This window comes from Mytilus californianus, unplaced genomic scaffold (genome assembly GCF_021869535.1).
Source record: "Mytilus californianus isolate M0D057914Y unplaced genomic scaffold, xbMytCali1.0.p SCAF_4, whole genome shotgun sequence".
Classification (NCBI taxonomy): domain Eukaryota; kingdom Metazoa; phylum Mollusca; class Bivalvia; order Mytilida; family Mytilidae; genus Mytilus; species Mytilus californianus.
The window spans coordinates 1,201,938-1,216,751 of record NW_026262690.1 but is presented as its reverse complement, the minus strand read 5'-3'; the positions used below and the strand labels follow the sequence as shown (position 1 = coordinate 1,216,751).

General features: G+C 32.2%; 1 protein-coding gene across 1 annotated transcript; it reads left to right on the top strand.

Moving 5' to 3' along the window:
* The first annotated feature begins 1,121 nt into the window (after window positions 1-1,121).
* On the top strand, window positions 1,122-14,376 carry LOC127737259 (stimulated by retinoic acid gene 6 protein-like). The gene is made up of 9 exons (XM_052247807.1): window positions 1,122-1,191; window positions 2,444-2,522; window positions 3,421-3,469; window positions 5,124-5,238; window positions 6,378-6,479; window positions 7,057-7,220; window positions 12,282-12,410; window positions 13,214-13,410; window positions 14,282-14,376. The coding sequence occupies exons 1-9, from the start codon at window positions 1,160-1,162 to the stop codon at window positions 14,315-14,317; spliced, it is 903 nt and encodes a 300-aa protein (XP_052103767.1). The 5' UTR covers window positions 1,122-1,159; the 3' UTR covers window positions 14,318-14,376.
* Window positions 14,377-14,814: the final 438 nt, after the last annotated feature.

Here is a 14,814-nt window from a genome sequence, read left to right as displayed (position 1 = left end):
AAAAAATGTCGATAAGAAAAGCGTATTTCGCTTGTCATGCATCCCTCGCTATACGCAGTTCAGCCAGATTCGGACAAGTGTCACGATAAGTGAAAAGAATATAATCAGTAAAATTACAAATCCGACGATTATTCTGATATCTTAAGATATAAGGCCGCAAAAGGGTGTCTCACTTAAGTTGAGACATAAAACATTGTAACAGTAGTGGTCAACCAATTTCGCATACTAACGAGTAAAAAATTGTGATTGTGATGGTTATGAAGTTTATTTGGCCGTGACACTTCTGACAGGTTATACATATAGAGATTGCCGCTGTACACTAATATTTTTTTCCACTTTCATGTTTGTCTACCCCGTACAAGTTTTATTTACACCGCTGTCATATTTAATTTACAACGAAACTGAATGTAACCACTAATTCAGTATTATCGAGTTGTATCTTTTTTATCACAAAATCTCAATTGAAAATTTAGAAAAAAAATTTGATGCAAATTTAGCCATTGATTGTCTCCGCATTATTTGTTAAATATCCCAACAACTTATTTTCATCGAAACTAAACATACTTTATGGTACCCTCTGAAAACCTATGATACACAAACATTGTAGATATCATCATACTGAACAATACACATTTATTGTAGATATCTGCAGAATTTCTCTTTTTTCTGGTTCCCCTGTTTGAGTATTTGTTGTTGTACCTAGCAGCCATTATGGAGTATATAGGATGGTACCCCAGTATTTATGACACACCGGAAATAGTCACAGCAAGAACTATACTGTATATTATATACTATTCTGTTGACTCTATGAGAAGTACGTCATTGTCATTTTTAATTAAGATTTATTTCCATATTCTTTATAACAAAGCGCAGTTCATGGTTTATCTGTTTGCTGTATGTAGTGAATATTTTGAAAAAGCAAGCTAAGTTTCAATAAACTTAATTTACTACTGAATTAGTTGATTTATAAAGAAATTTTTAAGATATTTAATTAAGGGAATTCGATTGCAAATTATTATTAGTTTATAATTTATATTGATTAAAACGAATTCAAAATATCATTTGATTTATCTTCATATTAGCTGAGTTTATCTACTTTTGTATTATCTTTTCAGTATGTTTCATTTGTGCCTGTGTCATTGAAGTATTGCTGTCTTGTATGATAATTTTCCACATGATATCTTCCTACAGGTAAAGGGTTTGACTTCTAATGTGGACAGTTTTCTGTCCTATTGCTTAGATAATGTGTTGTTTGTCTACTGTGTTGCCTGTTGTTGTTCAAAGTGTCAGCCGCCATTTACCTTAGTTTGAAACAAAACGTATCATAATGAATAAAACATGTACGGCTCGTCTAACGTTAAGAATTTCAATATTTCAAAAATTCATTTGAGTTTTTTTTAAATTTTTTTAGATTTTGTTTCAAAATACTAAAAATTGCAATTCGTGTTTTGAAGTTCGTGTTGAAGTTAATACTCCAACAAGAGTTCTGTATATACTCTGTTATTGTTCGTGTTTGTATGCCTGTTATATTCATATGATGAAGACATAATCTTTCAATCAGTTAAATTAAGGTCTGGAGCTGGCATGTCAGTAACTGCTAGTAGTCCTTTGTTAATTTATGTATCATTGTCATTTTGCTTAGTTTCTTCTGTTACCTATTTTGACATCGGAATCGGACTGCTTTTAAACTGAGTTTTACTGTGCATATTGCTGTGTGTTTGTTTATTCTACATTGGCTAGAGTTAAAGGGGAGGGTTGAGATCTCACAAAACATGTTTAACCCCACCGCATTTGTGTGTCTGTCCCAATTCAGAAGCCTTTGGCCTTTGTTAGTCTTGTATGGTTTTTTTTCTAAATTTCGGTTCATTTATGTTTCGGAGTTTAGTGTGACGTCCATTTTCGTTGAACTAGTACACATTTTTGTTTAGGGGCCAGCTGAAGCCCGCCTCCGGTGCGTGATTTTCTCGCTGTGTTGAAGACCCATTGTTGCATGGCCTTTGGCTGTTTTCTGTTCTTTGGTCGGGTTGTTGTCTCTTTGACGCATTCCCCGTTTCCAGTCTCAATTTTATATTAAACAAAAATTGTTACGGCACCTTCACCAACAAATACTTGCATAAAATTAGTTGCAAACAGATTAAAAAATCGTGAATGGGGGATGTGTGTCAAAAGCTATTCAATTATTCTGTATTTTTTATAAGGACAAGAGGTTTGACCAATTATCTTCATATTTATTTCAATCAGAATGACAAACTCGAAACTTTGATTTACCGTTATAAATTTGAGAGTAAAGAATTCACAGGAAAATCTTTAAATATTTTCCATACATTTACACATATCCGTCAAATTGAAATGTTATTCAATGTTATACATTCTTTTTGTAAAGCAAGGTTTTACGTGTTTTCCTTAATAAATTAATTGAATTAGTATATTTTGTTCTCTTTAGGAAGAATCTTATAGGATTATATAAAGGATCCAAAATACACATACCTCCACGATCAGAGAAAAGTAACCCAAATATAATGGTAAAATATAAGAATCTATAGAAATTAAAACAATGTCCTTCTTTTATAGGAATTGAGGGATTTGCACGGATTTCTATTTTAACTCTTTTTTCAAACATATACTATAGACATCTAGAGTTCAGCATACAGTCTTCAACAATTGACAGGTGTCTGTATACTAGTATGTCGAAATCTCAATTGCCCCGTCTACGAAAGTTGGTATGTATACTAGAAGATATTGCGATAACTGATACAATGTAACGAAGGGCTTTTTACCACTTAGATCATTTACCGTCAGATTCGGTAAAATTTTAGTTAATACAATGCGTGATTTATAGTTATTTACAAAATATAAGGAATAGCTACTGAATTTACAAAGATTTTGGTTGATTCACACGCACAGCAAAATCTGTCTTTAAAGTACATTTATTATGTGGATATGTTAGCAAGCTCTGTTACGTACGAATACCTGTACTAAATGTATGTTTAGGGCGGAATGGGTTTCTAAAGCTATTGATTTTTTTCTGTATCTTTGGCAATATCTTTTCGAAATTCGACATTCAATAACTTATATTGGCAACCAAAATAAAACTACTAGTATAACAAAGAATGAAATTAGTTTAAATAATACTTATCCATGTAGCTATGCTTGTCTGCTTTTTAATAAACTATATTATAAACGAATCCTTAGAATCATTCAGACAAAAAGTTAGTAACATTGATTATATTTGTTATTTTTAAGCTGTTTACTTCCGTTTTTACGCCTTGTATCCGTTGAATTATTTTTTTCCCTTTTTACATAAGAATTTCAAGTTACTAGTATAAATATAATATACATTGAAATGTCTTCCATTCAGATTAAAACTTATGTGAATTCACTTGAATTTACTTATTGTTCTTTGCATTGGATGTTTTGTAGGTTGGAACAATGAGGTATACAGGATATCAGGTTGGGTATATATTGTGGGGTTAGTATACAGGATATCAGGTTGGGTAAATATATTGTGGGGTTAGTATACAGGATATCAGGTTGTTTATATATTGTGGGGTTAGTATACAGGATATCAGGTTGGGTATATATTGTGGGGTTAGTATACAGAATATCAGGTTGGGTATATATTGTGGGGTTAGTATACAGGATATCAGGTTGGGTATATATTGTGGGGTTAGTATACAGGATATCAGGTTGGGTATATTTTGCGGGGTTAGTATACAGGATATCAGGTTGGGTATATATTGTGGGGTTAGTATACAGGATATCAGGTTGGGTATATATTGTGGGGTTAGTATACAGGATATCAGGTTGGGTATATATTGTGGGGTTAGAAAACAGGATATCAGGTTGGGTATATATTGTGGGGTTAGTATACAGGATATCAGGTTGGGTATATATTGTGGGGTTAGTATACAGGATATCAGGTTGGGTATATATTGTGCAGTTAGTATACAGGGTATCTGGTTGGGTATATATTGTGGGGTTAGTATACAGGATATCAGGTTGGGTATGTATTGTGGGGTTAGTACATCAAATATGAAATACATTTTGTTTTTGAAACACCAAAAATTTAAAAAAAATAGATGTGATCAAATTATTATTTCTATAAGAATAACTACTATGAAGAAATGAGGAGAAGGAGTAGACAACAATTGGAATATTTTATTAAATTGCTATATATTGTTTCATTAAACCCACTTTAATATTGTCTAATAAAATATGGTTTCCACAATATAACAATACTGACATCTCTGGGAAGTTATCTAATATCGATGACCATCTACACATTTGTAATCGGTAATATACGTTGATATACAATTCAGACAACCATGATATTTCCGGATGGTAGATTTGCTTTCTTCTCCCGCGCTTTAACGTTATTTTGGATTACAATAATTTGGTATTGAGCATCACTAATGCGCATATGGTGCGTCACATGAAATGTGGTATTTTGTTTTATTATACTTCATGTCAAAATGCCAGATTTTGATTGGTTAATACGAGGGAGACAATTTACTCTATCCCATGGCAAATACTCTATTACCATTCACGGAGACGCTTGCTCAAGTGTGCACTTTAATAAATACGGATGATTGTTATGTACAAGACGACATAGTTTAATTATTACTTTGAATTTGAAAATTTAATAGACAGTAAAAACAGAACATTAAGTATAATAAATTAAATAACACATATCTGATAGGGTGATAGAGCAGATTTTTAACCCTCGAAAAGACATTGTCAACCTTAATTGGCTTCGCCTCAGTTGACAATGTTTTTTCGGTGTAACAATCTGCTCTATCCCCCTCTCAGCTATGTGTTATTTATATAATGTTTTGTAAGTATGGGTCTTGTAAATAGTAAATATTCATTTAAAGAGTGGTAATATGGAATATGCCGAACCCGCATAACGCAAATAATTCTGAAGTTATTTTTCTCTGTTCTACGATGAATCAAGTAGGAGAAATAGATTACAATAATCGGATGAATTATTCGAGCTAAAGCCGACAGTTATCAAAATCTTTCACCACTGTATCCTTCTTTAAGAATTGAAATGTCAATTTTGATAAATAAGTATTGAACATTCATTTTACAAAAAGTTTTAGCCTGTATGAATTATATTGTAGGATATCTTATACAGTGGTCATTATTCTTTCTTGTGTTCAATGTCATCGCCTTAATAATTAATTTATACAGAATTGGATCTGCAGATTTCATAACTAATCTTATAAAACAGTTATGGTAAGCTGATGTAAAGTTGACAATTTGTGTGCTTGCTAGCAATTTATTGCTTAGTTGTAGTTAAGACAATAGACTTTTCAAAATCGATACAATATAGCTCTAAATTGGTCAGAACCTAGAAAAAAACGTTGATTAATTTTATTTTATAGACTATTTTAAAAATACCTGCTATCAACGCTGTATTCCTAAAACAGGAACAGTAACCAGCTGTTACAGGGTTAAAATATCTTTTTAGCACTCGATCCTCCACTTTTATACTTGATCATGTGAACTACAAAATATTTTTAAATAAGCAGAACGTAGAAGATAAAAATCAGGCTACAAAATCACTAACCTCTTTAATGCAAATATAATTGACAACAACTCTACTGGTATTGGTAAAACCTCATTCAGATACAAGGCGCTCGATACGTGCGTTTCGTCTACATCGTGTACATCAACGGTACTGGAATCAGTTGGAGAACCAAATCAATAACGAGTTGACAAGCATTCAGTTGGACACCAAATATCAAAAAATGACATGAGGCAATATATGCTTAGGGATTGAAAGTAAAGTGATTTATGAACAGCTATAAAAGTATAAAAAAGTGTAAAAAATTACCGAGTTCTAAGGTAGATTAAAAAAAGGGAAGTACATAGAACCTGAAAAAAACCATACTCTCGACTATATCAACTAACGAAACGCATGAAAAACAATTGAGTATACAATGAGTGCTTGTAAATATTGAAAGCAGACTTAAAGAACATATGCTGGTATTAAAATTACTATGATCACGATCATACAAGTTATCACGATCATACAAATTATCACGATCATACAAAATATCACGATCATACAAACTATCACGATCATACAAATTATCAGATCAATATTTTGTATATTTGGGTATACATAAATGAGACACCAGCGCAACAAATTAAAAAAAAAAGTAGACATCTAAATGTCGCATGTAGAATAAATTAAAGGCAAGTGTCAGCTTCGACAAGTTTTAAATGCATTCAACACAGACTGCTGAAAACCTAATTCCTTAAAATAATTCATCCGTGACGAGAACCTCTTCCTTGACACTGCATACGTTAATCTCAATATCGTTGTTTGTTATTTTTATCTATGATGAGTTTATTTATGTTATTTTTAGGCCAGCTCCAATAACAGCTCTAGCTTTAAACTTGATCCAGCTACTTCTGGCGAAGTTTGTGTTTTTACAGGAAAGAGGAAACCTTCTGGCGATAGATAATAGGTAAAGGATGATGTACCTGTACATACAATTGCTTCTTTTGTTATTTAGAATGATGGGTGGAGTTTTGTAAAGTTAAGTCAAAGTTATTTAAGAAGATGTTGTTCTTTCGACAAAGAAAGATTGGTTTGCAATATCGCTAATATCTTATTTTAAACTCTTCTGACTACGTTATACTTCATTATTGAAGACTATATTATATTGGTATACCGGCATAAAGATTTTAGTTTGGAGAGTAAAAATGGAATATATAGTGCAATATCACAAGACAAACTAAAATTAAACATACAAATGTGATAATGAAAATACATGTACAAAACGTTACAAGTAATGACGATGATAACATGTAGTTTAGCAATAATGATCAAGAAAGACAATCAAATACCATCAATATTGGTTCCTAAGTATCTGAATGATAAGCCAGATGTTTAATTATATCATTTCAGTATGCATTTTTGTACGCCTGTAATGCTCTATAAACGAATTCATTGATAATAGTAGCATAATGGACTAAGCGTTTATTAATATTAATTATTAAAATTCTGAAATAACGACCAGTTCGAACTCACTTCTATTTCAGACGAGGATTTTTCTTTGTTACCTACTTTATTTTCTTCTACAACACCTTTTTGGGGGTAGTATCATGTCTCCTTCGGATAATCAAAGCAATTTTGATTGGTGCATTATTCCTGGGACGCCTTGATCATAGTACACTACCTCGAAGGTTCCAACTTATGGATCCAGGTAAAAATATAATATAGAGTAAGGTAAACTGAATTGCAGAATTTCATAAATTGAAACAATCAATTCCACAAGATTGGATTCACATAGTTAAACAAGAAAATTCTGTTAAAAGTACAGTAAATGTCCAGAGAAATAAGATCACATGGAAAGATCGTTATTTTGAGACTACATGTTTTTTTTTCAAATAAAATGTTATATGATTCTCTAGTGAGCAATAAAAAAGAATCGTCAATAGGGATAAACAGGTGGCTTAAAGTTCTACATATGCAAGAAGCTCCAAATATGAATTCACTCTATTACTTTATTTTAAAATATTTAACTGAAAATAAATTAAAAATCTTCAGATGGAAATTATTACAATTTATTGTGCCAACAAAAAAGGTTTTATTACAATGGAAAATAACTAACAATGATATGTGTAATTTTTGTAACCTAGGAGAAGACTATGCTCATTATTTTTTGAATTGTTCTTAATTGACAAGATTTTGGCAACCGATATACGAGCTATTAAAAGGAAGTTATATAGATTTTGTAGTAAAACTACAACACCTAATATTTGGATACAAAATTACAGACAACAAGTATTACTCAATAAATTTTTTAATTACAATACTTAGTTTTCTATATATAAGTCATAGTATGTATCTGAGCAGAAAACAAAAAAAACATAGATGTCTACAGATTTTTTGCGAATGAATATACTAAGAAAGTAGACACCAATATTAATGAACATAAGACAATAAATCCAATATTACTAACAATTAAAAGAAACATAAGCAATGAATAATTTTCTAGTATTGTTATTCTAGTGTTTATATGTTTATAATGTATATGTCAATAAATCTCATCAGCTGATTATACCTTGGGTAGTCTGTGGAGTGTAACAGGGTACGTCAAGAGAAGCTTGGAATATTGATGGTTTTTGTAACAAGCAATATTTGATAGATAAAAATATAATGTTGTTAAAAAAATATATATAATATAGAATTGCATTTTCTCACTGTTTCAAGCAAGACGTGTATATAAACATAAATGGTTAATGTATGTCAAAATTCCAAAAAAGCAATCTATGTGTCTTATATATAATATAATTATCTGATTATTTAACGCCATATTTTCATATACCTTTCCCTGGTCATGAACCATCTTACTGGTTGTCTTTTGTCTTATCTGTATGGTTTTTATTACTTTTTTATGTCTCATTTTCGGGTGTTCGGTGTTGATTGCATATCTAGTCTCGGTTAAATCTATACACTACAAACCAGTAAAAGTCTGAAATGGCCTATTTTTTTTACTCGACTGTACTGATTTTTACTCAACCAGTCTGAATTGGTCTGAAATTTACTTGATAATACTCGACTGTAGTCTGAACCATACTTAACAGTCTGAACTTGTACTCGACCTTTACTCGACCAGTACTTAACCATTTTATTTTCGTCTGAACCATGCTCGACCTAGTCTGAACCATGCTCGACCTAGTCTGAACCATACTCGACCTAGTCTGAACCATACTCGACTAAGTCTTAACCAACCTAGACCTAATTTTTGTATCTATTTATTGTATTTCATCAATTTAGGAACTGTTTTAACAGCTATTTCCCCTGGCTAGAAATTTGAACAACAATTTGAAATTTAAAATGTATTCAATATGACATTGAAACCAAAATTTCACAATAAAGATAATATAAATTCAACACTTACATATATATATATCACCTTTAAAATTAAAATTAAAATAAAACAAGCTGATCAAATAATCTCAAAACCGAATTGTGACTTATATTTTCAATGTTATTCAAATACTGGTTATAATGGTTACTGGACAATTTTCAATATTTACTTAAGCCTTGTATAGATTTATGGTGTCATTTGAGTTTAGTTAATAATGCAGTGAACATTTTTTTATTAAAATATATTTAAAATAGTATATAAAGCAACTTAATAAATTTTAAAAATCACACCTTTGTTTTGTAAAACCAAGAATTTAATATAATCATGATAATAGAACTTCCATAGCAATCCTTGATAACCATTTAAAAAAGGAAATGTGTTCCAAAGTTGCAGAAAAAATTTATTTCAATTATTACAAGAAAAACTTTTGTCAAAATTAAAGACATGGCATACAAGAAGCACTTTAATAAGGTTTGATTACCTCAGTATGTGTGTTTTACAGGTAAAAAGAAAGCCCTTTTTTTCTTAAACTCGTGTATTACTTATCTAGTGAATTCAAAAGGCCTTGTGATTTAAGTTTTACAGGATGTTGCAATTTTTAATGAATGTTAATTAGCAATTAATACTCTCTGACCAGGTGTGATCTTTTTAATGAGTTTCCCCAAGCAGGAGGTATTACTTTATACTTTACCACTAATCAGAAGAAAAATTTTATCTATTTCTTTAATTTTTTTATCCCTTTTTGATATATATTATATATAATATATCCCAAATTATAATTAGAATAGATATATTTCTAATATAAGTTTAAACAATTTCAGTGATTTTTTGGCTGATGTTACCTCATTAAAAAGATAATTTTATAACTATAGTATGTAACCATGAAACCTATATAGTTTTTCTTTAGGTATTTAGGAAGATAAAGTTTAAAAAAAAAAAAACACATGCCAAACAAGAAGCACCTTAATAAGGTTTTATTACCCTCAGTAAAGGTGTGGTTTTAAGTTAAAGAAAATCTTTTTTTTAACAAAACTCTAAAACTTTAAATTAATATAATTAAATTATTATATAAGATAATTTAATTTAACTATCTCTATTTGATGAATCTGAGAATCATGTAAGGATGTAAAAATATGTTTTTATATATATCTTTATTTTATTGTGGCTGTTGTTGTGTCAGAAAAAAAGAAATTAATTTTAACAGCTAAAATTAAAAAAAGTATAGGTGTTTTGCTCAAGTATGGTTCAGACTGGTCAAGTATTGTTCAGACCTTTGGTCGAGTATGGTTTAAACTGAAAAAATTGGTCGAGTACAGGTCGAGAATGGGTTAAGACTGTTTCAGACTGGTCGAGTAATAGTTCAGACTATTTTCAATGGCAAAGATAAGGGTCAAGTACAAATCAGTACGGTCGAGTATGGTTAAGACTAGGGTCGAGTAATGTCGAGTAAAATTCAGACCAATTCAGACTGGTCGAGTAAAAATCAGTATAGTCGAGTACAGATATAGGCCATTTCAGACTTTTACTGGTTTGTAGTGATATTCACTACTACTTTAAAGCTTGACAAAGTTATAGACACGTCTGATAGTTTGTGCTAGACCGTAAATTGATCACTAGATGTCAATGAAGGTTTTGTGTATTGTTAGGTTGTTGTCTCATTGATGTACGTCCTGCATCACCTTCTCTGTCTTCTGACGACCGTCTTCGTCCGTTAACTTTTACATAAAGCATCTCCTGTGAAAATACTGAGCCGAATTGAACGAAACTTAATCATAATCATCTAAGGAGTATCTATGTAAAACAAATATGTCAGATGATCGCGCTTGTTAACGCACATATCCAACAATGCTAAAAATAAAATAAAGGGATGAAATGGAAGTTGTAAACCGTCAAAGAAATAGAAAATCTAACAAGACAGAAATGTTCTGAATTATCTACCTACCGTCCATTTTGACCGAAACTGTCACGACGACTACTTATATGAGTTATTGCCCTGAAATGACAATGCATTTCAATTTTGACTATTATCTTTAAAACTAAAATAGATAGAGTGAAACTGTAAACATCAATGACCAGCAGGACAAGCTATACAAATAAGTCAACATCGCCGAAATACGACAGTTCCGAGATACGGTAGTTAGTTGAATCTACCATTTGACTTTAAACTCCACGCGACCAAAATGTAGGAATCGTCACTTCCAACACATGTTGAGCGAACGGGTGAAAAAGTTTGATGCTATACTGCACAAAACATTCGGAAAATTTTAACAATCTAATAAGTTGGTCACGCTCCCTTCAGTCGTACGGGAATTGAGTTTACGTACTTACGAACCATAAATTATTTCTAGACTACAGGGGCGGATCCAGGATTTTAGGTTAGGGGTGGGGGCGAAAACTTAAATTTTCGGCGAGCGGAGCGATTCTTTATTAAGTTGAGGACAACCCATGCTTTGCAAATTTTAGGGGGGGGCGCACGCCCGCCACGCTCTCGCCTGAATCCGCCTCTGGACTACCCTGCAGATCGACGATCCTGAAAATGTTTGAAACTTTAATAGTGCAAGGGTACAGGCGCGCCTTCCATCTGGTAAATGACGTCATAAGGGCGTGCGTCATTGACGATATTTTCCGGTGAAACAAACTCGCTCCAATTGTTTGCACCTGTCCTAAGTCAGGAATCTGATGTTCAGTAGTTGTCGTTTGTTGATGTGGTTCATAAAAACTTGTGTTTCTCGTTTCTCGTTTTTTATATAGATTAGACCGTTGGTTTTCCCGTTTGAATGGTTTTACACTAGTAATTTTTGGGGCACTTTATAGCTTGCTGTTCGGTGTGAGCCAAAGCTCCGCGTTGAAGACCGTACTTTGACCTATCATGGTTTACTTTTATAAATTTTGACTTGGATGGAGAGTTGTCTCATTGGCACCCATACCACGTCTTCCTATATCTATATAGGTCGTCGACTCATTATAGAAGTTACTGCCCTTGAAAGACGATTTTGTTTGTCCATTTTTATGGGGTTTTTTTTTGTGAAAACTAAAGTAGTAAGAGAGAAACGATCACCAGGACAAGATTTACAAATAAGTTAAAATGGGCGAAATCGTCATGCAACTTCTAGCCCTTAAAGGATGGTTTTTTCATACAAACTTTGAGTTTCTTTTTCTTTTTAACTATAGTTAAGTAGATAGGTGATATTCAGCAGGACAAAATATATAAACGGTTGAAATTGTCAGTTCACTGTCTTTGAAAATTTTATCAATTTGTGCGTGTGTTTTTTTTTTTTTGTTTTTTTTTGTTAGTCGACTCGTTATTTGAGTAATATCTCTTGAATGACTGGGGTCGTTATAAAGAAATCTGTACATCGGTTATTTAAATAATGATGTTTTTTTTTTCAGGATTTGATGCCTATGTTGGATTCATGCATATGGAGAACGCCCATTTCAATCCCATTGTGTTAACGTTTCTGTCTCTGTTGAAAAGGAAGACAACTTATGACACTAAAAACAAGAAGGGCATTGACAATGGTAAATTTGTACTATTTATATACATATAAAACATATACAGTTGTTCTGATGTATGTTTAACAAATAGTGTCCGGGTATGACAAATAGTGTCCAGGTATAACAAATAGTGTCCGGGTATGACAAATAGTGGCCAGGTATAACAAATAGTGTCCAGGTATGACAAATAGTGTCCAGGTATGACAAAGAGTGTCCAGGTATGACAAAGAGTGTCCAGGTATGACAAATAATGTCCAGGTATGACACATAGTGTCCAGGTATGACACATAGTGTCCAGGTATGACAAAGAGTGTCCAGGTATGACAAATAGTGTCCAGGTATGACACATAGTGTCCAGGTACGACAAATAGTGTCCAGGTATGACAAATAGTGTCCAGGTATGACACATAGTGTCCAGGTATGACAGATAGTGGCCAGGTATGACAAATAGTTTCCGGTTATGACAAATAGTGTCCAGGTACGACAGATAGTGGCCAGGTACGACAGATAGTGGCCAGGTATGGCAAATAGTGGCCAGGTATGACAAATAGTGCCCAGGTATGACAGATAGTGGCCAGGTATGACAAATAGTGTCCAGGTATTAACAGAGAAACATGCTACTGTATGTCAATAACGAAATCTTAAGTGTATAAACCCCCAACTGAATGACACTAAGTACATCGATATAATTAACCATATTATCTATGATATGTTTATTTTTATTAGTATTTAAGATCTGTTTTTATTTATTTTAATTTTTTTGGGGGGATGGGGATTTAAGAAGTCCCATTATGACTTATTTGTAAATTTTTGAATTTTTATTGTAGAACTTTATGACATCAAATACACCATGAAAGGTCAACCTCATAGATCAGCTATCCGAAGATGGCAGCTTGCGTGTATGTTGCATTATAATCCTCAACTACGCATAATGAGAAAAAGTTATCTATCTAAACTTCGACCTAGCAAGGCTGGTTTTGTTGAATCAAAAAATGAAGACAAAGACAAAATTTCTGTCTCAGTGGTGCGTATTGAAATTATTTTATTGTTTTGAAGTTATGCCGGTGAAAAAGTAAAAATACAGTTTAGATAAGCACACAAATAACGACATGAAATTGATATAAAACTGTATTGTTTGTCAATATAATGGAATTTTATGCGCCTGTCATACAAGTTAGAGGTTGAGCTAGTTATAAAACCAGATTTAATCCACCATTTTCTACATAAGGAAATGCACGTAACAAGTAAGGAATATGACAGCTGTTTTCCATTCTTTTGATGTGTTTGAGCTTTTAATTTTGCCATTTGTTAAGGGACTTTCCGTTTTTAATTTTCCTTGGAGATCGGTATTTTTGCTATTTTACTTTTTACGTTGTCGTTGTTTCCGATCACGAATAAAAATATTACTGCACAAGTGTGTAATCTTGGGCGCTATGTCATCGGTTCATGATGAGGTCCATAGTAAAACATGATCCGGATTAGTACTATATATTGGTCAGCACCACAACATTTTGAAATGCAAAAGGATGGGAAAGGAATAATTCTAGGAATGCAGAAAATTGATTAAAGTCAGGTGTAAAACGTTCCTTTTGTGCACAGCTTGAAGAATAATTAGTGTATAAACAATATTATAACACAGTAGCTTGCCTCCACATGCAATATTCAATTATTTGTGTTAAAATATTTGTATTATGTCCCAGGTAGTGAAAAGAAATAGTAACACTCTCTACTCAAAGTCAGTTAATACTGAATTAAATATTTGAAGCGTTATTTATGGTTTCGCATTAAATGTTTTGTCACAACCTGAACTTTCCAAATATTGTTCTCAGTACGTGTGCCTTTGTGTTGAACGTGAACGTATAGAAATTTAAATCTTTAATTTATTTTATTTACAGACAGTTCCAGAAAAAGATGTGCAAATGAAAGTCTGAAACCTGAACAATGCGTTTTATCAGCAGCCTTTTTTACTTAAACTTGTATGATATTACTGAACATATTAAAATAAAAATTAAAAAAATGTATATTAGTGATAGAAAAAGAAAACGTTTAATGTTATCCATAAGGCTCACAAAAGGTCGTGCTTTCCCTACATTGTATGTCTATTTATGGTAGGTGTTCATATTTTTAACAGATATCAATGGATGATTTTTTTTATCGGCATTTGATTTTATATTGTCGAGTACATGTAAAATGGACTTTCAATTTTTGGGGTGTTTTCTGACCTCTAACCTGTTGGTGTGGATTGATTGTAATTGATTCAGTTTAAATAAAATCAAAGTAGGGATATCGAAAACTCACACTGCTGAACATTAGAATAACGAAAACTCACACGGCTGAACATTGGAATAACGAAAAACTCACACTGCTGAACATTGGAATAACGAAAAACTCACACTGCTGAACATAGGAATAACGAAAAATCACACGG

Excerpts from the sequence above, each read along its gene's own strand:
- LOC127737259 (XM_052247807.1), top strand. The coding sequence starts at position 1,160 with ATGATAATTTTCCACATGATATCTTCCTACAG. Across the intron at positions 5,239-6,377 it reads AATCTTATAAAACAGTTATG|GCCAGCTCCAATAACAGCTC; the intron begins GTAAGCTGATGT and ends TGTTATTTTTAG. Across the intron at positions 13,411-14,281 it reads ACAAAATTTCTGTCTCAGTG|ACAGTTCCAGAAAAAGATGT; the intron begins GTGCGTATTGAA and ends TTTTATTTACAG.